Source organism: Pinus tabuliformis, chromosome 2_2 (assembly GCF_031772625.1).
Source record: "Pinus tabuliformis cultivar Carrire ecotype Pingquan chromosome 2_2, CPIR1, whole genome shotgun sequence".
NCBI lineage: Eukaryota > Viridiplantae > Streptophyta > Pinopsida > Pinales > Pinaceae > Pinus > Pinus tabuliformis.
In genome coordinates, this window is record NC_142300.1 from 757617427 (window position 1) to 757638425 (window position 20999).

At 39.5% G+C, this 20999-nt stretch overlaps 1 protein-coding gene across 3 annotated transcripts; it reads right to left on the reverse strand.

Annotated features, from left to right (window-relative positions):
- Window positions 1-838: 838 nt before the first annotated feature.
- LOC149194897 (uncharacterized) lies at window positions 839-17598 on the reverse strand. 3 transcript variants are annotated; one of them, XR_016254571.1, is made up of 3 exons: window positions 16973-17598; window positions 16484-16687; window positions 1041-1984 (listed from the first exon to the last, which is right to left on the reverse strand). XR_016254571.1 is itself a non-coding variant. In XM_089405179.1 (2 exons), the coding sequence occupies exons 1-2, from the start codon at window positions 17308-17310 to the stop codon at window positions 16636-16638; spliced, it is 390 nt and encodes a 129-aa protein (XP_089261305.1). In that variant the 5' UTR covers window positions 17311-17598; the 3' UTR covers window positions 16481-16635. The 3 variants fall into 3 exon arrangements, 1 of the variants encoding a protein (XP_089261305.1); XR_016254572.1 differs by lacking the exons at window positions 16484-16687; window positions 16973-17598 and adding an exon at window positions 2122-2471 and having other exon boundaries at window positions 839-1984; XM_089405179.1 differs by lacking the exon at window positions 1041-1984 and having other exon boundaries at window positions 16481-16687.
- Between the last annotated feature and the right edge of the window lie 3401 nt (window positions 17599-20999).

Consider the following 20999-nt stretch of genomic DNA (forward strand, 5'->3'; position numbering starts at 1 on the left):
TCTGTAACAACCATAGTCAGTTTTTACAGGTTCCCATCAGATTTCTAAATCTGGTATGGAAGAAGAGATCGATTTGCCTCTCATTCACATAGCTTTCTGTGAGAAACTTTGGAACGAAATAACTGCTGAACCAATGTGAAGAAATCTGTAGACAATAGATGAATATGCTAATCAGTCGCGCCTGATGATCAGTTTCTTTTATCTGGGGTCTTTTTCTACGAGTTTCGATTGCTTTCTTACTTCTACTTTAATTATTCTAATGTTTTCTCAACTTATTGCTGGTGTACCTTTCAGAAATGTCGATGATTAATCATTTGATAGATTACACTGTGCATCGGAAAGCTTGTGCCCAATTAGCGTTATATATATATTTCCACTTTAGTGGTAGGATAATTCTAACAAAATGCCATGAGAAACTCTGCTTTTAAATGCTCATTTCAGTTTTGTCTGAAGGGAGTTTCGAGTTTGGTCAGGCTGGAAAATCTATTTGCAAGACTTATTTGATCAGGTTGGAAAATCTACATTCGATAACAAAGGGCTCTGTTATTCATACAACGCAAAACAAAACCATGGTCCGGGTATTAAATATGCTAACTCTGTTTCTGAAAAAAAGCCAGGAGTATGTACAGGTATTCAAACGTATTCAATATAGTAACTTCAGTTCTAAAAAATGATTAGAAGTTAAATATACTTGGAAATTCTTTAAGTCAGATCTACTTTAATTATTCTAATGTTTTCTCAACTTATTGCTGGTGTACCTTTCAGAAATTTCGATGATTAATCATTTGATTTTTTTTCAGAGAAAAAAAGCAAGATTGATTATATTAAGATAATATAACTGTCTGTGATGTACATAAAGGTAAAGGTGGCATTTGAAGCCACAGTCTATGATATAGAGCATGTTCAGAAAAATAGATAGTCCAAAAAAAACTTCATAAGCCAGATTGACTTGTGATTTAACAAAGACTGAAAAGCATATATGCATCCACATCTTGGATCAGAATTACCAAAATACGAAAAACAGATAACTGTTGGATAACAATGCTGAGATTGATTCATATAGTGTAATGGTGCGGAGGAAAATATTGGAAAAAGGAGCTTTTGAATCCAGGAAGATATTGTGGTTCCTCCCGATCCAGGCGCACCATATCATTTGATAGATTACACTGTGCATCGGAAAGCCATTACTCCGGGAAACCATACCATTACATACGTTTGATGAAACAAGGAGCCGTGCTGGTTTGTTTTCAAGTCTCTAAATCATTATATATATTTTCCTCAGCCTTGTCCTCCACCCTTCATCAGCAATATTAGCCCCGTGGTTTTTGCTCTGGAAGCAAAATTGATTCAAATATTTTTTATGTATGTGAAATGGGCACTTCGTAGACAAAATATGATTTTGCAACAACCTGTCAATGTGGCCTGCTATTTCGTACGAAATACCGAATGCATTTCGTGTGCGTTAAAGCCATGAAAATATTTTATTGAACTCCCACAATAACAGTATACACATAACATATGCGATCTTAGATCTCCTACAATAACAGTGTACACATAACATATCCTTTCACGAGAGAACACAAACGTACTTGAAATAAGAATTATTGTAGCAGCATTACTGATGATCATCGAAAGAATTGGAGTCGTAAACCTCCATATGCCGGGTTACTAGATACTGCTTTCCGGCCCTCCTGTGTAGTGATTGAGCTATGGAAGGGAAAGTTCGATCGGTTGGTATCATCTGAAAGTCTTGCGCTGGTGCAATATCAACGAACCGACCAGAGTCTTCCGTATTGGGCAGTCTCGCAACATCCCTTGCCAACGGTCTTCCGCTCCTCGAATGTTGATCTGCCGTAGATAATAGATTCCTTCTGCTGCTGCTGCTGCGGGATAGTATTTGATGAGTGGAGCTGTGTCGGACAACAGCTCTGTAAATGCAGGGTATCAGCCCTTCCATTGGTATCGCTTTGATAGATCTCTGTCACTGATTATTGCCGATGATGGTTAAGCAATGAAACAATAGAAATCAGAAGGTAAGTGGAATGCTAAACTATATTTCTCTTCAAGAGCAATATTGATATCAATATACTTGAGATGAGGAGGGGTAAGGGAATGATCTACCAGATTTCTCTGCAAGAGCAATATTGACACCAATAAACTTGGGATGAAGAGGGATGTGATATGATTTGGTATAAAAAGGATGCAGATCAATGATAGACGACAACTATAAGCGAGTCTCTCTGTGTGCTACCTAATGCTTCTTAAAACCGGCCGTCTGTCTTATCGATGGCACAGTTTGGTCAAAGAGCAACAACCTGCGACTACTGGGTACCTTCCCGTTTCTGTCACATGTTTCGTGCGACTTACTAAAAGCAAAGCAAAAAAATAAAGTATCACCGAATCAAATACCAAATTAGAAAACAACAGATAAGACCCACACGCTGGATACAATGAATGCGGGATAGAGTGAGCCCAAGAGTCTTCTTCTCTCAAAGCCTGTCGTCGAAGAATATCTGGTAAGGCGGATAGAGGATAGCATTGTCAATGAATTAGCATCTTGTTTCGCGTAGTGTGATGGTGGTTTCTTATCAACAACTTTATCCGTAGATTGATAATATAATGCGCTGTTGGGGGAGAGTTATGTAGCTTCGCTGTCGATCGATATAAAATGTTTGTCATTTGTCGTAATGGACACGGAGGTCGGTTCTATGGATCCGTCTTCGGGTCGACGTTTTTTTAACAATAAAATAAAGAGTGGAACTCGACAGGATATATTAACACGTGTTTTCGTGGAAAAAACATAATAGTTTGGCATTTCGTTATGATGTGTCATTATCTGTCTCCATTCATATGGTTAAAGTTCAGAATAAAAATGGAAAGTTTAAATGTAAATTGAATTTTTATTTTTTGTTAACCTCTTTTTTATAAGTTATATTTCAATTCCATATGAAACATGGAAAGAACGAATTCGAAGTTTAGAAATATTTTTAGTCCCTAACATTCTATTTGGAGATTACACTTTGAGAAAAATTGGGAAACGTTGGATAAGAAATGATGACTTAAATTTTATAGACTTGTTTTTGTTAGGAATTAATAAATTTAAATGTGAAGTATTTAAATTGTTTTTATTAGGAATTAATAAATTTAAATTTAAAGTTTATAAATTAATTGCTTGATCAGGTATTTTATAGTGTATAGTAAATACTAGTAAATCTACATATTTACAATTGTATTCGTGTATTAATATTCAAGAAAACATAAATAATGGTGGGAAGTAACTTCTTTTAAGTATGAATATTTATATCTTATTGAGAAAAATATTTTGAATATTAAACATTATAAGTTATGTTAGGCAAAGCTAAACCAATAGTAGTCAGCTGTTAAATCAATTGCTAGAGTCATACATAAAAACTCTCTATTGCCTTAAAATATTTTGGTCAACAAATATATTGAAATATTTCATGTATAATACACAACTTTTTCTTGTTATTATTGTTTTTGAAATAATATATATCAACTCAAGAAATGAAATAAATTACACATTTCTCTCCCAATGAAAAGTGAAAACATAAGAGATGTTTTATTTATATTACATTTTTTGTTATTAATATATTTTTGTTTTAAATATTACAAGTCAACTGAACATAGAATGAATTGCACATAATGCAAAAATATTATTTTTACATATTTTCTTCTTCCTAGGTAGTCTTGAATTCACTTTTGGTTCAACTTAGTGATTCAATTTTGGCGTCGAGACAACCTTCCTTGCAACAAATCTGTGAAGAGCTTCATTTTAGGCTTTAATTGTTCAGTTATTAGGAATTTCGGTGGGAAAGGTATTTCAGTCCATGAGATAATTGCGGTGCGAAATTAAGTTTAATATGGGCCACATCTCAAGAAGGTACTCTTGCATTTCTAGTTTATAACTATGTTGTTTTCTTCAATTTTCGTCTAAATAGAAATACTAGGGATCTAGGCCTCTCCTTTGGCCCCAGGGTTGTTTATTGGCATTTTCAGACCAAGAGTAACTCCACGAATGTGATTGTGTATCTGCATTAAGAGATAATTGATAAATACAATGAAGGGAGACAATCAGAATTCAAATTTGAGTGTCTCTTCACATTCCTTATTTTTGTATTTACAATATTTACATAATTTTCCTAATCCCAAACATTAACTTTCAAAATTTGCCCCCTTAATCTGAAGGGTTTTTGGTGAGTCCAAGCATCATTCTGAATATTTCAAACTTTTCCCTTACAAGCGCTTTGCTTAATGATGGGGCCAGCCCACGTGATCCCGTCGTCAACGCGTTCCACGTGGTGGGTGTACAAACAGATAATAATGTTGAACAGAGATTTTTTTTGATATATGCAAATTGTTTAACCGCGTTGAATTAAATGAGGGTTATGGCGATTAGTACGATGGTTTTTGTGTGTTGCACATCTGTCCCTCCTTGGGATTCCACAAGCCCGCCTTGGTATAGGATTTCCCCACCTTCGCGCTCACTCGGTTCATTCATTATTCTCTCGGTCGTTTGTGCTGTGTGCTCTCAGCGGTCTTCGCGACTTCAATGTGGGTTTCGTTTTTGCTGTCTTGCTTTACTGGTTCGGGACTCGACCTGTAAGTTTTTCCACTCGTCCAGCAAGGTTTGAAACCCTGGTAAGGTTTGCTCCCTTCGTGGTCTCCTTCTCAAATGTCGACTATTATGGTATGCATGGTATCCAACTTGGTATGTCTCCGTCTCTGTGTGTCCTTGTCTTGGTTCGTTATTTGTGCTTTCCACGAGTCTTACAGTCGGTTGTTAGTTGCGTTGTTCCTAGTAATGTTTCTCCAGCTCCGAGTTCAATTCCTCTACGAGCCCAGTAGAACTGAGGTGGCGGATTCCTTCGGTTCCTCCACCAATTTATCTAGGTAAGTCCCCTGTTCTATGCTGGATATATGTGCTCCTTTTTTCTTAGTTGTCTAACGTCTTTGGCTCCTTGTGAGCAGGGAAAAACATGGAGGAGTGGTTGCAATTATGGCTTGCCTCCATAAGGTAACCAGATATGTATTGATTGTTTTCTTCAACTTTCGATTCCCCTTTGTTCCATTTCACAAGAACTCATTTCATTTGTCATTTCTCTTTGCAGGTAGAGCCACCGGAGGGTTTCGGCGCATGGAAACTCAGCCGTTCCAATTGACCACGGGTAGTGTCGTTCTGTTCGTTAGTTGTTTTCGCTTGGCTTTAGTGTTACAACTATAGTGTTGGTATATCTTTGGCCTTCGAGCTGCTGTCTATATTTGATTCTTCTGTAGTTTGTCACTATCGTTGGGTTATGGTAATCAGTTGAGGACTATGGGGTTTGGCTTCCGCTTGTTATAAGTATGAGTCATATAGTTATGAACTGGGTTCGTTCCTTTGTTTCGAACAGAATGTAAATGAGTAAAGAATGGGATGACTGTATTTATGTTTTCTATGAATTCAACTCTGGAACTGATTTGGACTATATTTATAAATTCGCATACCTGGTGTTTACATAATTTGTTTGCTTATCTGGACTTGCAATTTCCGACTTCGTATCGTTTGTTCACATAAATGATTTTATGTCTGATTGTTTGGTTGAGTCCGCCTGTAATCTAGGCGCTGTCACTTCTCCTCTGGTTTCGGTTATCTCCTCTTTTGCTTTATAACCTGTAGTGGTATAACAACAGTCTCCATGAAGTAATTTTAGACAAATTATTATACACAGTGTTTGGGACGTTGTAGGGATGAATGTGCACAAAAAATTTATATTTTTCTCCTTTTTATTTCTTTGTCAGTCAAACCCTTACATAGCGCTTTGTCCCTCTTTTTAATATCAGTGTTCTCAAACTATCACTAACTGCTGTCAGTTATGTTCAATTGGTTACATCAGTTATTCCTCATATAGAACTTTTCTTGGTCGTCTAGCATATTTTCTTTTCACGTTTTTATAACAGTAAATTAACTGTCTGGAAACAATGACTCTAACTAATTCCTACTGTTCCTAATTACAATTTACTACATTAACTTAGGCAACTAAATAAAAGAAGGAAATAACAAAAAAAAAAGTACGCTATCCATTTAGTGAATTAACTCCTTCGTCCCCTTCAGAGACCATATCACCTTCACTGTTGTCTTTGCCCTGTCAGCCAGATGCTCCAGCATCAGGCTCCCGGGGTAAAAGAAAATCATGGCTCCGTTCCATGAGCTCCTCCACCGAATAGCCAATCTTCTGTATCTGCGTCGCGTCGAACCACGAACTGTCCTCCATTGGACGGTCTCTCCACTTGACGAGATATCGTAGATATTCCTTCCTACGTGTCTTCTTGGCTATCTGGGTGCCGAGAATCCCTTCAATCTCATGGGATTGAGCTGAAGGCATATGCCTCATCCAAGAACTCTCTCCAACTTGGGTGTCCCGTTCGGGCCGTACCACACTGTCTTCCTCTGCTTGGGCAGTATATGGGAACAAGTCCGCCACATTGAAAATAGGTGATATGCCTATATCAGGTGGCAGCTGAATTTCATAGGCGTTGGCTGAGAATTTACGCAAGATCTTGTAGGGACCAATTTTTTTAAATTTTAATTTATTATATGCGCCCTTAGGAAATCGTTCTTTGCGCAAGTGTGCAAGAACCTCATCTCCAACATTAAATTGTACTTCTCTCCGCCTTGAATCTGCTTGCTGCTTATATTTCTGCACGCTGTCCTACAATTTAAATTTTACATGTTCATGTACTTCGCTCATTGCTTCGGCAAAATCTTCTCCATCCGTGCTTCTCCACTCCAATTTTCCCAAATCTCGCAGTTCATGTATTCCCCGAGGATGCATGACGTACAAGATTTGGAATGGGCTATGTCCGGTGCTACGATTTGGCGAATCGTTATAAGCGAATTCCGCCTGAGCGAGAGCACGATCCCATAACCGTGAATTTTCCCCAGTCAGACTCCGTAATAAATTCCCCAAACTCCTGTTCACCACTTCCGTTTGTCCATCAGTCTGCGGATGATACGCAGAGCTAAAATTCAATTATGTGCCCAACTTTTTCCACAGGGTGCGCCAAAAGTGTCCTATGAATTTTACATCCCTGTCAGAAACGATAGATCTGGGTAGGCTGTGTAATCTAACAACCTCCGTGAAAAACAGGTGAGCTACATACGTGGCATCGCTAGTTTTTCGGCAAGGGATAAAATGCGCTGTTTTTGAAAATCTGTCTACCACCACCATCACTGATTCATACCCCCGCTGCGTTCTAGGAAGTCCCAAGACAAAGTCAATGCTGACTGAGTCCCATGGCCTGTTCGGAACAGGTAGTGGCGTGTAAAGTCCAGTATTCTGACTATGTCCTTTTACCAGTTGGCAGACTTTACACCTGTTCACATATCATTGTACATCACTGCTCATTCTGGGCCAGTGATAAAAGTGTCCGAGCTGCTCCAAAGTTTTGTCTATGCCAAAATGACCGGCTAGACCACCACTATGTTTCTTCCGTACAATATTTTCCCTCATCGAACAGTCCGGGATACATAATTGTCCACCTCTGAACAATAGTCCTTCCTGCAAATTGTAGTCCAACCATGGACTTGAATTCCTCAACACGGGATTTTGGCAGGCTTCAAAGGATTCTTTGAAGTCTGTGTCGGTCTGGTACAAATCCTTTAGATGTTCGAATCCCATCACCTGTATTCTACTTTCCTGTAAGTAGAAAAGCTCTCCTGCTCAAGGCATCTGCCACTTTATTGGCTTGCCCGCTAATGTGTTTTAACATGAAAGTGAAACTCTACAAGTATTCTACCCATTTGGCGTGCTTATGGTTTAATTTGTGCTGCTGCATCACATACTGCAACGTTGAATTATCAGAAAATAATACAAACTTGTTGCCCAGCACGTAGTGTCTCCAATGCTTTAAAGCTTGGACCACGACATAAAATTCCTTGTCATACGAGGAGTATTTTTGCCTGCTTTCATTTAGTTTCTCACTAAAGAATGTCATCGGTCCAACTTCTTGACTGAGCACATCACCAATAGCTATCCCATTTGCATCACATCGAACCTGAAAAAGTTTGTTAAAGTCAGGTAGCCTTAAGATTGGCCTCTTTGTAATCTTCCGCTTCAAAAGCTGAAAGCTGTCCTCTGCTGCTTTGGTCCAACAAAAAGGCTGGCTGGCCTTTTTGATGGTGTCTAGCATCGGTGCACAGATTTCACTGAAGTTCCTAATAAACTTCCAATAAAAACTTTCCAGTCCATGAAAACCACGTACCTCAAATAAGCTCTTTAGTGACGGCCAATTCATGATTGCCGTAATCTTTTCTGGGTCATCTTCAATTCAATTTCTGCAATTACAAACCCCTAATAGACCAGTTCCTTCTGCGGGAAAGTACATTTTTTTAAGTTTATCAGCAGTTTGTTCTGCTGTAACTTATCTAGCACCCTTCGAACATGTTGAAGATGTTCTCCCTTTATTCTGCTGAAAATCAAAATATCGTCAAGATAAACTATCACAAACTTGCCAATAAATTCTTTTAACATCTCATTCATCAATCTCATAAAAGTACTAGGAGCGTTGCTCAATCCGAATGGCATGACTAGCCACTCGTATAACCCTTCATTAGTCTTGAATGTTGTCTTCCACTCATCTCCTTCTCTAATCCTGATTTGATGATATCCACTCTTTAGATCAATTTTCGTGAAATAAGCTGCCCCACTAAGACAATCCATCATGTCATCCATTCTGGGCAGGGGAAATCTATACCGAATAATGATTTTATTGATAGCTCATGAATCCATACACATCCGCCATTCTCCACCCTTCTTGGGTGCGAGTACTGTTGGTACCGCACAAGGGCTCAAGCTTTCTGTAGAAATTTCTGTTTTCCCACCCCGGTTTTCAGTTTCTCCTTATTTCTCCCATGTAGTTAAATGCCCATTCCCATAACCATACATTTAACAGACTGAAAAAATAAATATTGCTGAAAACACAAATTCTGGAAATTTTTCAGAATGCTGGAAATTGCAGAATTAAAAATTAGCAATTAAAAACAGCCATTAAAACACATTAAAACACTGATATTTTTGGTCAACTTGACCCTGGAAAAACCCCCTACAACTCTTGGGGAAAACCAGTTTGAGAGCTCTTCTTTATTTCTGAAAATTGTCTTTTTACAGTGAGAATTATTCAGCAAAAAATCAGCAAGCAAATTTACAACTTATCTCCTTTCCCGTGCCTCACAGCAATCTGGAAATTACAGCAAACATGACAGCAATAAATGTTGTACGACCTCCATTTTGTGTGCAGAAAAATCAGCAAACTGCTCCTAGATTTTTGTGCAAAAATCTGCCTTTCACTATGTGCTGAATCAGCTGTACAAATCTGCTCAACTGCTGCCTTGGAATGAGTGCCAAGCTGCTGTCTCCTTCTCCTCCCTGCTCAGAAATCTCTCTTGCTCTCCTTCTCCCAATCTGCTCATGAAAGAATGAATGACCTTTTCCTCTTTTTCCTCCTTTAATATAACTCCAAGTGACTTTTGGGTGATCTCTAAATCCAATGGCTGATATTAAATGCTCATTTAAATCTCACTTTCTATTTTTTAATTCACCCCACTTTAATAAAGACCCACTTAGTCATTTATTTCCAAAGTCACTTTTCCTTTCTAATTTTTCATTGACTTTATAAAAGTCACTTTAAAATTAGACTTAATAACTTTATCACTTAAAGTCACTTTTAAATTAGATTTAACTTTATAAAATTATAAAGTCACTTTAGGAGAAAAATTAAATTCTTTTGGACACTTTTCCCTAGGCCAAAGATCAAAGCCTAAGGGAACCACCTGTCCTCCGGTACCAAATTTCAACACTCCCTCTTACCGAGGAAGGTGTTCCTCACCACACCCATCTTGTCTCTGAAGTAGACATGCTTGCCCCGTGGTAAGGCTTTGGTAAGGATATCTGCAACCTGCTCATCAGTGGAAATATACTCAAGCTTCACAGCTCCCTTCTGAACATAGTCTCTGATGAAATGATATCTGATCCCGATATGCTTTGACCTGTCATGAAATACTGGATTCTCCATGAGTTTAATGCAACTTTGATTATCACAGTAAATCACTGAAGGTCTCAACGGCTGACCAAATAAGCCAAACAACATCTTGCGAAGCCAGATAGCCTCACAACTAGCTAGACTGGCTGCCATATACTCTGCTTTCGCTGAACTCAGTGCTACTGACTGCTGCTTCCGGCTGAACCATGACACTACTGCTGAACCCAACCCAAAACAGCACCCTGAAGTGCTCTTCCTATCAGAAGCACAACCTGCCCAATCAGAATCAGTGTATCCTGCCAATCTCACTCCATCTCCCTGCCTGTAGTCCAGACCATAATCCACTGTCCCCTGCAAGTACCGCAAAATGTGTTTTGCAGCCACCCAGTGAACCTTCCTAGGCTCACACATAAACTGACTCATCGTGTTGACTGCAAAACAGATATCTGGTCTAGTGTTGACCAAATACATCAAGGAACCAATCAGCTGCCTGTACAATGTGGGATCCACCAACTCGGAATCCGAAGCATGAAGCTTCTTCCAATTGGTGATCATCGGTGTCGACATGGGTCTACAATCCTCCATGTGGAATCTGCTAAGGATGTCCACAATATACTTCCCCTGCCCCAGGAAGAAATGCCCCTCCTCCTGCCACACCTCCAAACCCAAAAAGTAATGCATCAAGCCGATGTCCTTCATCTCAAACTCCGCCGCAAGATCTCTCTTGCAGTGCTCTATGAGTCTCTCTACACCTGTAATGATCAAGTCATCCACATACAGCACCAGAATGAGAGGCTCCTCACAAATCACAATAAAGTAAAGGTTCGGATCTGCCTCACTCTTTGTGAAACCCATCCCCTGCAAGTATGCATCTATCCTGGAGTACCAAGCTCTGGGAGCTTGCTTCAGGCCATAAAGGGCCTTCTTCAGTCTGCACACATGGGACTCCTTCCCATGCACCTCAAAGCCCTGTGGCTGCTCAATGTACACCTCCTCCTGTATGAAGCCATTGAGAAATGCGGTCTTCACATCCATCTGGTGGATCTTCCAACCCATCTCTGCTGCTATCGATATAATGGAGCGGATCGAAGTATATCGAGCCACGGGAGCGAAGGTCTCCTCATAATCAACTCCCTCTACCTGGGAGAACCCTCTAGCCACAAACCTTGCTTTGAATTTCTCAATGCTGCCATCTGTAGCATGCTTTACCTTGTAAAGCCATCTGGAAGTAACCACGGATTTGCCCTCAGGCCTCGGCACCACCTCCCAAACATCATTCTTCATGATAGAAGAATACTCCTCCTGCATGGCCTCTCTCCAGACCTGCTGGCTAGCTGCCTCCTCATAGCTAGAAGGCTCAGAGTCAAGGATGTTGGTAACCATCGCCATATAACTACAAAACCTCTCAGGTGGTCTACTCTCTCTGACCGGCCTCTTCGGCTCAGCAACAGATGTGGCATCTCTCAAGGTGTCCTGAAGCCACTTGGGCTTCCTCTTCCCTGAGCGCACTTCTCCCACCGGAGAATGAAACTCCTCCTCCTCATCATCATCAGTAGCCTGAACTCCTGACTGTCTGTCTGCTTTCCTCCTGCCTGCACCTGAACCTGTAGAAGCTGAGGTACCGTGTGAACTGTCCATCAGTGGACTCCCTAGTGAACTGCTCTGTGAACTGCTCTGCATGCTGCCCGGAGCACCACCCCTCTGGCTCGATGAGCCACTGCTCACTGACGGACCTGACATCCTCATAGATGTACCTCCTGATCCTTCTGATCCCTGCCCACTGGATCCCTGCGACTGACTCAACTGCTGCTGAGGGTCTGGCTGATCCAGATACTCTAACTCCCGTGACCTCCTAAAGGCCCTGTCCTCCTCGAACTTCACATCCCGTCTGACAACAACTCTCCTCTGTGCAGGAATGTAAATCCGAAAGGCCTTTGAGGTCTCACTGTAGCCACAAAGATACCCTTCTCTGCGGTGGGCTCTAGTTTGGTCCTCTTCTCCTTGGGTATATAGGAGTATGTAATGCATCCAAAGATATGAAGATGACCAAGATCAGGCTTCTTCCCAGAGAAAGCCTCCTCCGGAGTCATGTGCCCCAAGGCACGATGCGGACTCCTGTTCTGCAAGTAAACAGCTGTGTTGCAGGCCTTTGCCCACAAGAACAATGGCAACCCCTGATCATGTAACATGGATTTGGCAGCCCCTATGATGGATCTGTTCTTCCTCTCCGCAACCCCGTTCTGCTGGGGGTTGTAAGGAACAGTGAACTCCCTCCTAATGCCTGTCTCCGCACAATAGTCAACAAACTCTCCAAGGGTGTACTCTCCTCCATTTTCCGACCTCAAGGACTTGATCTTTCGACCTGTCTGAGTCTCCACAAGAGCTCTGAACTCCTGAAACCGCTTGAAGACCTCACTCTTGGTCTTCAAAAAATAAATCCAGGTCCTCCTGGAGTGATCATCAATGAATAAAACATAGTACTCATATCCACTCAAGGAAACATGAGACATCCGACCGCTCACATCGGAATGAATCAAATCAAGTATCCCCGTCGCTCTGCTGTCACTGCTGGGAAAAGGGGATTTGGAAAATTTGCCCATCACACAACCTGTGCAAGTATCAAAGTGATCAGTACTGAAATCTGGCACACCTGTAGTGATCTCCCGCAATGTCCTCAAGGCTCCATGATACATATGTCCCATCCTGCGGTGCCAAATCTCACACAGCTCAGAATTGCTAGCTCTGCTGTCGGTACTACTGCTCAATGCCAAAAGGGGTTGGAATGCAAACTTGTACACCTTTGCATGGCGTACACCTTTCACTCTAGCTGAATCAGCTGGAGTGCCCCTGGGATACATCAACACCTGTCCTCCCCTGAACAGTACGTCATATCCTCTGTCCTCCAAAGCTGAGACGGATATGAGGTTCTTCCTCATCCCTGGCACATAAAGAACCTCTGACACCTTCAAGGGAGGTTTGGACTCCCTCTGAAATGTCACTGTCCCCACCCCGACTGCTCTAACAACTCTGTCATCACCTAGTACTACCTCAATATCAGTGCCACTCTCTGAAAGCTCTGAGAAGTACTCACAAACTCCTGTCATGTGACGTGAAGCCCCACTGTCCACATACCAGATACCTGTAGATGCTTCGCTAATCGAGGGAAAAGCATGCTCCCTCTGAACCTGTGTGGCAAGTGATCCTGCACTAGAGGACTCACATGTAGTGAACGCAAACTCCCGGTCAAAACGACCTGCAAAGTCCTCAATCTCTGCTGAAGCTGCCACGTCCTGGTTCTTCCCCTTCTTCTTCTTCTTCTCCGGACACACAACTGCATAGTGTCCCATCTTTTGACAATTCCAACACTTCACCTTGGAATAGTCCTTCTGTGTGTTCCCCTGTTTACCTTTACCTTTGCCTTTGCCCCCACCACCGCTTGCGGAAGCCTGCTTCTTCCCTTTGCCTTTCTTGCTTCCTGCCACCAGTGCTACATCCTCATCCTGCTCAACTGGCTTGGCTGCCCCAAGCTGTCCTTTCCTGATCTTTGTCTGAATACAATCATCCCAAAACCTCTCCCATGTGGGAAGGGTCTCACGTGCACAAACCCCATCAGCAAAGTTCAACCATGAACGGGGGAGGTCATTCACTGCAATCCGCACCAAATCAGTGGGTGGAATGGCCTCTCCAATCGCTGCCAACTCATCTCTCACGTTGGTAATCTTTGTGAGATATCCAGCTGCACTATCATTCCCCATCTTAATGTTCTTCAGCTTCTCCTTCAGGACCATCTTCCGGTTCTCATTGGTACTCTGGTAGAGATTGGACAATGCTGTCCACATCTCATGGGCATTGCTCTTTCCTCTCACATGAGGAATGCAATGGTCTTTGATTCCGTCTAGAATCAGCGTCTTATCCTTATTGTTCTTTTTTTTATACTCAGCCAACTGAGTAACATCAGTGGGCACAACAACAGGGTTCTGTGCGGTATGCACCATGATATCCCAGACTTCTGCCTCCTCAAAGATACTCTGCATTCTCTCCTTCCAAACACTGTAATTTTTATGCCCATCCAGCCTATCCTCCACCCTCAATCCCAATGACATCCTGCTGTCCTAAAACTGAAAAATAGCACTGCTGTAGTAAAGATAAAACTGCTGTTTATGAAAAAATCAGCTTGCTGGAATTTTCTGAGTGAAAAATCAGCCACTGTAATTTTTCTTTTTGCTGTCCCAAACTGCCCTTCAGCACTCAAGCTCTGATACCATGTAGAAATTTCTGTTTTCCCACCCCGGTTTTCAGTTTCTCCTTATTTCTCCCATGTAGTTAAATGCCCATTCCCATAACCATACATTTAACAGACTGAAAAAATAAATATTGCTGAAAACACAAATTCTGGAAAATTTTCAGAATACTGGAAATTGCAGAATTAAAAATCAGCAATTAAAAACAGCCATTAAAACATATTAAAACATATTAAAACACTGATATTTTTGGTCAACTTGACCCTGGAAAAACCCCCTACAACTCTTGGGGAAAACCAGTTTGAGAGCTCTTCTTTATTTATGAAAATTGTCTTTTTACAGTGAGAATTATTCAGCAAAAAATCAGCAAGCAAATTTACAACTTATCTCCTTTCCCGTGCCTCACAGCAATCTGGAAATTACAGCAAACATGTCAGCAATAAATGCTGTACGACCTCCGTTTTGTGTGCAGAAAAATCAGCAAACTACTCCTCGATTTTTGTGCAAAAATCTGCCTTTCACTATGTGCTGAATCAGCTGTACAAATCTGCTCAACTGCTGCCTTGGAATGAGTGCCAAGCTGCTGTCTCCTTCTCCTCCCTGCTCAGAAATCTCTCTTGCTCTCCTTCTCCCAATATGCTCATGAAAGAATGAATGACCTTTTCCTCTTTTTCCTCCTTTAATATAACTCCAAGTGACTTTTGGGTGATCTCTAAATCCAATGGCTGAGATTAAATGCTCATTTAAATCTCACTTTCTATTTTTTAATTCACCCCACTTTAATAAAGACCCACTTAGTCATTTATTTCCAAAGTCACTTTTCCTTTCTAATTTTTCATTGACTTTATAAAAGTCACTTTAAAATTAGACTTAATAACTTTATCACTTAAAGTCACTTTTAAATTAGATTTAACTTTATAAAATTATAAAGTCACTTTAGGAGAAAAATTAAATTCTTTTGGACACTTTTCCCTAGGCCAAAGATCAAAGCCTAAGGGAACCACCTGTCCTCCGGTACCAAATTTCAACACTTTCTTTGATCAGTCCTTTGTCTAGCAACTCTTGCACCTGTTTACGAATCTCTTCATTATCTTTCGGGCTCATTCTATATGCTACCTTGTTCTGTAGGCTTGCTCTAGGTATGAAATCGATATGATGGCTAATGCTCCTCTTGGGAGGAAACTTATCTGCTAAGTCATCGACTACAATGTCCTTAAATTCTTCTAACAGCTCCTGAATCTCTATAGGCAATTCTGACTTTTTTGTGTTGAACAACACTGTCTTAGTCCTCCTTACAATCGCATAATTCACCTCGTTTTCCTCGATCTGCTTAACAAACTGTTTTCCTCCCATTAACAATGCTTTTGTTCCACTTGCTTCTGTTGTATCCTCCTCTTTGATGGGTACAAGCGTATGCTTGACTCCATCTTTCACAAATTTGTAACAATTCGTCTTCCCATCGTGCGTCACCTTCCGATCATACTGGCACTGTCTCCCTAGCAGTATATGGCACACACCCATTGGCATGATATCGCAGACAACTTTTTCCTTGTATTTGCCAATGTGAAATTCAACCTCTCATTGTTCATCAACTAATAGTTGGTGGCCTTTCTGTAGCCACGACACCTTGTAAGGTGTGGGATGCTTAAGTCGCTTCAATCCTAGCTTTTCCACCATCTCGGTGGCTACTAAATTATCTGTACTTCTGTTGTCTATGATCAATTTACACCTGCAAAAATACATCTGATAGGTATGGCTGCTGTCATACTATTTATTGGGCTGGTTGGGATTATTATTTCCAAGCGTTATATATATATTTCCACATTAGTGGAAGGATAATTCTAACAAAAGGCCATGAGAAACTCTGCTTTTAAATGCTCATTTCAGTTTTGTCTAAAGGGAGTTTCGAGTTTGGTCAGGTTGGAAAATCTAATTGCAAGACTTATTTGATCAGGTTGGAAAATCTACATTAGATAAGAAGGGGTTCTGTTATTCATACAAAGCAAATCAAAACTATGGTCCGGGTATTAAATATTCTAACTCTGTTTCTGAAAAAATGCCAGGAGTATGTACAGGTATTCAAACGTATTCAATATAGCAACTTCAGTTCTAAAAATTGATTAGAAGTTAAAGATACTTGGAAATTCTTAAAGTCAGATCTACTTTAATTATTCTAATGTTTTCTCAACTTATTGCTGGTGTACCTTTCAGAAATGTCGATGATTAATCATTTGATAGATTACACTGTGCATCGGAAAGCCATTACTCCGGGAAACCATACCATTACATACGTTTGATGAAACAAAGAGCCGTGCTGGTTTGTTTTCAGGTCTCTAAATCATTATATATATTTGCCTCAGCCTCGTCCTCCTCCCTTCATCAGCAATATTGGCCCTGTGGTTTTTGCTCTGGAAGCAACATTGATTCAAAAAAAATTATGTATGTGAAATGGGCACTTCGTAGACATAATATGATTTTGCAACCTGTCAATGTGGCCTGCTATTTCGTACGAAATACCGAATGCATCTCGTGTGCGTTAAAGCCATGAAAATATTTTATTGAACTCCCACAATAACAGTATACACATAACATATGCGATCTTAGATCTCCTACAATAATTGCATACACATAACATATCCTTTCAGGAAAGAACACAAACGTAGTTGAAATAACAATTATTGTAGCAGCATTACTGATGATCATCGAAAGAATTGGAGTCGTAAACCTCCATATGCCGGGTTACTAGATACTGCTTTCCGGCCCTCCTGTGTAGTGATCGAGCTATGGAAGGGAAAGTTCGATCGGTTGGTATCATCTGAAAGTCTTGCGTTGGTGCAATATCAACGAACCGACCAGAGTCTTCCGTATTGGGTAGTCTCGCAACATCCCTTGCCAATGGTCTTCCGCTCCTCGAATGTTGATCTGCCGTAGATAATAGATTCCTTCTGCTGCTGCTGCTGCGGGATAGTATTTGATGAGTGGAGCTGTGTCGGACGACAGCTCTGTAAATGCAGGGTATCAGCCCTTCCATTGGTATCGCTTTGATAGCTCTCTGTCACTGATTATCGCCGATGATGGTTAAGCAGTGAAACAATGGAAATCAGAAGGTATTGGGAATGATAAACTATATTTCTCTTCAACAGCAATATTGATATCAATAAACTTGAGATGAGGAGGGGTAAGGGAATGATCTACCAGATTTCTCTGCAAGAGCAATATTGACACCAATAAACTTGGGATGAAGAGGGATGTGATATGATTTGGTATGAAAGGGATGCAGATCAATGATATACGACAACTGTAAGCGAGTCTCTGTGTGTGCTACCTAATGCTTCTTAAAACCGGCCGTCTGTCTTATCGATGGCACAGTTTGGTCAAAGAGCAACAACCTGCGACTACTGGGTACCTTCCGGTTTCTGTCACATGTTTCGCGCGACTTACTAAAAGCAAAGCAAAAGAATAAAGTATTCACCGAATCAAATACCAAATTAGAAAACAACAGCTAAGACCTACACGGTGGATACAATGAATGCGGGATAGAGTGACCCGAAGAGTCTTCTTCCACGTGATTCTCAAAGCCTGCCGTCGAAGAATATCTGGTAAGGCGGATAGAGGATAGCATTGTCAATGAATTAGCATCTTGTTTCGCGTAGTGTGATGGTGGTTTCTTATCAACAACTCTATCCGTAGATTGATAATATAATGCGCTGTTGGGGGATAGAGTTATGTAGCTTCGCTGTCGATCGATATAAAATGTTTGTCATTGTCTATATGTCGTAATGGACACGGAGGTCGGTTCTATGGATCCATCTTCGGGTCGACGTTTTTTTAACAATACAATAAAGAGTGGAACTCGACAGGATATATTAACACGTGTTTTCGTGGAAAAAACATAATAGTTTGGCATTTCGTTATGATATGTCATTATCGGTCTCCATTCATATGGTTAAAGTTCAGAACAAAAATGGAAAGTTGAAATGTAAATTGATTTTTTTTTTTTTTTTATAACCTCTTTTATATAAGTTATAGTTCAATTCCATATGAAATATGGAAAGAACGAATCGAAGTTTAGAAATATTTTTAGTCCCTACCATTCTATTTGGAGATTACAGTTTGAGAAAAATTGGGAAACGTTGGATAAGAAATGATGACTTATATGGTACAATGTTACATTAAAAATAGTCAATAGGAAAATCAAATTTATAGGGTAATCAAATTTTATAGGGTTGTTTTTGTTAGGAATTAATAAATTTAAATGTGAAGTTTATAAATTAATTGTTTGATTAGGTATTTTATAAATTTTGGTGTGTAGTATATACTAGTAAATCTACATATTTACAATTTTATTACTGTATTAATGTCCAAAAAAATATAAATAATGGTGAGAAGTAACTTCTCGTAAGTATGAATATTTACATCTTATTGAGAAAAATATTTTGAATGTTAAACATTATAAGTTATGTTAGGCAAAGCTACAACTAATAGTAGTCAACTGTTAAATCAATTGCTAAACTCATACATAAAAAGTCTCTATTGCCTTAAAATATTTTGGTCAACAAATATATTGAAATATTTCATGTGTAATATACAACTTTTTCTTGTTACTACTGTTTTTGAAATATTATATATCAACTCAAGGAATGAAATAAATTACACATTTCTCTCCCAATGAAAAGTGGAAATATAAGAGATGTTTTATTTATATTACTTTTTTGTTATTAATATATTTTTGTTTTAAATATTACAAGTTAACTAAACATAGAATGAATTGCACATAATGCAAAAATATTATTTTTACATATTTTCTTCTTCCTAGGTAGTCTTGAGTTCACTTTTGGTTCAACTTAGTGATTCAATTTTGGCATCGAGACAACCTTCCTTGCAACAAATCCGTGAAGAGCTTCATTTTAGGCTTTAATTGTTCAGTTGTTAGGAATTTCAGTGGGAAAGGTATTTCAGTCCACGAGATAATTGCGTGCGAAATTAAGTTTAATATGGGCGACATCTCGAGAAGGTACTCTTGCATTTCTAGTTTATAACTAAGTTCTTTTCTTCAATTTTGGTCTAAATAGAAATACTAGGGATCTAGGCCTCTCCTTTGGCCCCGGGGTTGTTTATTGGCATTGTCAGACTAGGAGTAACTCCATGAATGTGATTGTGTATCTGCATTAAGAGATAATTGATAAATACAGTGAAGGGAGACAATCAGAATTCAAATTCGAGTGTCTCTTCACATTCCTTATTTTTGTATTTACAATATTTACATAATTTTCTTAATCCCAAACATTAAGTGTCGAAATTCGCCCCCTTAATCTGAAGGGTTTTTTGTGAGTCCAAGCATCATTCTGAATATTTCAAACTTTTCCCTTACAAGCGCTTTGCTTAAGATGTCTCCAATCTGCTCATTTGTGAAACAATGTCATAGGTGGATTGTTTTGGTCTCAACATGATGTCAAATCAAATGGTATTTTGTATTGATGTTCTTCGTTCAATCATGGAACTTTTAGTTCTCCGGAAACTCTATTGGAGAAGTGTTGTCAATCAAAAGAGGAGTCAAATGTACTTGTTTCTCCTACAAATCTTCCAAAATTATCTTGAGACACACAATTTTCTTTGTTACTTCAATTGCTACCACATATTGTACCTCATTTTTGGAATCTGTTGGAAATGACTATTTGCATGACCTCTAAGAGACAACTCTTGATCCAAGACAATAACATAACCTAAAGAAGATACTCTGGTTTCTTTATCTCCAACAAAATATGAATCAGAGTATCCAATCAAGTTGAAGTCTCCCACTTGTGTATACTTGAGATCAAAGTCTTGAGTTCCCTTCAAGTAATTTAGAATTATTTTTGTAGAAGATCAATGGCCTTCACAAGGTTTTTGCATAAACTTGTAGAGGATTCTAGCAACAAATGAAATGTCTGGTCTAGTTGTATTCATGCAGTTGAGACTTCCTAAGAGCTATCTATACTTTTTTGCATCCTCAAATTATTTTCCTTGAGTGGATGTGAGCATTAAGTTTTTCTCCATTGGAGTAATCAAAAGATTGCACTAATCGCTATCAAGCATGTAAAACAGATCTCCAATGTACTTATTCTGAGAGAGGAATATAAACTTTGGTTTTTTTGTTACTTCAATACCAAGATAGTAGTGAACATAGCCCAAATCTATCATTTCAAAACCTTTCATTTGTTCTTTCTTTATGGATGAAATTTGTTTCTCATAATTCCCTGTCATGAGAAGATCATCTACATACACCACAATATATACAATTGTTTCACCAAATTTCTTGACAAACAAAGTTGCATCATCAAGTTCATAATCATTGAAATTCAGTTTTAGAAAATGCTCAGTGTACTAGGATCGCGGTGCTTACTTTAGGCCATAAAAGGATTTTACAACATTTCATATTATTTGTTTCTAACCCTTCATAACAAATCCTTTTGATTGGGACATAAAAACATTCTCTTTCAAATCTCCATTCAAGAAAGCAATTTTTGCATCCATTTGATAGACTTTCTGACCATTTTGTGCTGCCAAGGAAAAGAGTGTCTGGATGTTAGCCCATTTTGTTGTGTTAGAAAAAGCCTCCTCATAGTCAATCCCTTCCTTCTGTGCAAAACCTTTTTCCACAAGCCTGGCTTTGTGCTTGTCAAGTGAGCCATTTTCTTTATACTTGTTTTTGAAGACCCACTTGCAGCTTATTGGTTTGGC